At 40.8% G+C, this 2,584-nt stretch overlaps 1 protein-coding gene across 3 annotated transcripts in view; it reads right to left on the bottom strand.

Annotated features, from left to right (window-relative positions):
• Positions 1 to 827: 827 nt before the first annotated feature.
• The window catches only part of Ube2d1 (ubiquitin conjugating enzyme E2 D1), a 31,970-nt gene continuing 30,213 nt past the window's right edge, over positions 828 to 2,584 (bottom strand). For 2 of the 3 annotated variants that reach the window (XM_029542675.1, XM_029542676.1), the window contains one exon: positions 830 to 1,715. In XM_029542675.1, coding sequence (XP_029398535.1) covers positions 1,670 to 1,715 — 46 coding nt within the window. In that variant the 3' untranslated portion in view covers positions 830 to 1,669. Of the gene's footprint in view, positions 1,716 to 2,584 lie in introns of all 3 variants that reach the window. The other variant, XM_021205094.1, reaches the window with a different exon arrangement.

A 2,584-nucleotide genomic window follows, 5' to 3' on the forward strand; every position in this document is an offset into this window, starting at 1 on the left:
AGATGTCTACTTCTTGGCATTAATTAATATCTCTATTTCTCAAGGCCTGTGTTCCCTTACACATTCATTTCACAATTTATTTAATTATTTTACAATCACTCACGAAGATATATTTCCTAAAAGGCCAGCCTCTGCTTCAGTAATAGCACATCTTGATAAAATAGCAGTGGAGATAAATCTTCTGCTACCAAGGACGCTCGTCAGATTCGTAATCATTTACATAGTTTTTCATATTGTGATGGCATTAAAATTCTATTTTAGAGATTCTAGACTTTAAAGCATGGAGTGATGTCATAGCAGCCATACAGAGTCCTTGTCACAAGCCAAGCTGGTGGGTCTTCAGATCAGAACTGTTCTGTAGGGTAGGGAATACAAGCTCACACTCCTCTCGGGGCATTCACATGTAATCCATCTCGGGTGTGGATAAACCCCAGTGTCTAAATTCTCATCTCCAATGAGGGGCTGAAGTAAACCACCTCACAGCAGACAGTCTGATAAAGATGGTGCTGTCCTGCTGCCATGAAGGCAATTAGTGCTTAGGAGAATCGGCAAAATCAGAGGTGAGCTAGTCAGGGGTTCAAGGTGCTTGCTGCCAAGGCTGATGTGTCCTGAGGTGGATCTCAAGGAACCAGCCCGTGGAAAGAGACTACTGGCTCCTACAAGTTGTCCTCTGATCTTCACCGCCCACTAAATAACTGAGAACATTTCTTTTTAATGAAAAAAAAAATGAGCCCACATCTTCCAGTTTTCATTCCAAGTTATTTGGAGTTTCAATCCTTAAGACTAGATCAAGCAGTTTTGATTTTTTGCATTAAGTAGTCAAGATGAATAGTAGAAAAAGCATTTTATTTATATGGAAAAGGCTACAGTCAGATCTGTAAAAGGTGTCAATATAATATTGCCTATACAGAAAAAAAAAAAGGGTCAAAGGTGAAGAGCAACAACAAAAAAGTCACACACCTTCCTACCTAACAGTGCAATTAATTCACATTGCAATAAAGTTAAGTCAAGTACAATAAAACCCAAACAAGTGTTTCTCCATTCTAATCAGTATACTGAGAAATACAGTGTGCAGATCAGTTCTGGTTTAAGAAATACGCATTCAACCCACAGAATATGCTAAGACAAGGGGGGGGCAGTTAATTCATCATCAGCTGTTGGGAGCTTCAATACTGTTCACAGGGGGTGGGGAGGAGGAGGAATCAGGAGTTGACATAGAATATATTTAGTCTATACAGTAAAAAAATACAAATTATAAAGTGAGCTAACGAAGAATGAGATCTGAATCCAGATTTATAAAAGTGACGACATCTTGGACGGCACATACAATGTTTCTCGGGTGAAAATGTCTCGTTTCAGAGAAAGAAAAGCGTCTGATTGCTTTTTCAGTCACATCACAGATCTTGCTGGAGATGCAGGGGGTCCAAGTGTCTCGGAAACCGAAATAGAGGTCCTCTTCAATGAGCACAGAATGCTAAATGCTCTCAGGAGAGTTTCCGGGGTATTTTTGGAAGTTTGTTTTGTCTTGCTTCATAAACACACTTAAAATGAGTAAAAACCAAAGGGCTCGTGGAACAAAGGACACGGCAAACAGCGCCCGGCTTACTGCTAATGCTGGAAAAGACATAGATTTTACAGTACTCTGGCGTAAGTGAAAGTGTTTAAAACTTTACATTGCATATTTCTGAGTCCATTCTCTTGCGTGCCTGTTGTATCTGCAGACGTATAAATAAAAGAGAGAGGTTAGAAACACATTTAACCTGCAGAGGCCTCTGCGATTCTGTTCAGAATTGTGCCTTCTGCCTCCTCATGGGGACCATCACGTATACACCTGTCATTTGGGTTGGCGGGCGATGGGGTGCAGGGGTGGGGGATGGGTAGCACAAATGCATGCCAACATAAAAGCAAAAACAGACTACTTTTTTTTTGGTTTTTTTTGGAACTCACTCTGTAGACTAGGCTGGCCTTGAACTCAGAAATCTGCCTGCCTCTGCCTCCCAAGTGCTGGGATTAAAAGCGTGCGCCACCACACCTGGCTAACAGACGACTTTTAAGTTCTTAGATTCTTGATCAATCTACATAAAAATATATCTAAATTATGTTTTTTTTTTAAAAGACATTTAAAAAAAAAAAAACAACTTCAAATAGAAATCTATAGAAGCTGACTGGGAGGGAGGGTTATCTCCAGGATTCAAGAGAACTCAGGCACCAGGAGGATGCAGTGGCTTGAAGGTATGGGTGGGCTGAGAAGTAACTTCCCTTTCGAAAAGATGGGGAAACACTGGCCAGTGGTTTCCAGTGATAAATGCCTTCTGTGTTTAGTTTAGCATCTAGAAATGATGAGGTCATAGCACAGTCACGTACTATTAAACCTAAACACTAACCAAGAAAGAGATTTGGTTGGTTGTTGTTGTTGTTGTTTTTAAGACAGTTTTAAAAAAAAGTCAACTGCAGGGGCAGGGGGGGAACCTACACAGAGTTAAATATACTTCAAGCAGTAAACACCGGTGGAAATGCACACACATGGGTGGAAATGCACACACACGGGTGGAAATGCACACACACACAGGTGGAAAAGCACACA

The sequence above is a fragment of the Mus pahari genome, chromosome 9 (assembly GCF_900095145.1).
Source record: "Mus pahari chromosome 9, PAHARI_EIJ_v1.1, whole genome shotgun sequence".
Taxonomy (NCBI): Eukaryota; Metazoa; Chordata; class Mammalia; order Rodentia; family Muridae; genus Mus; species Mus pahari.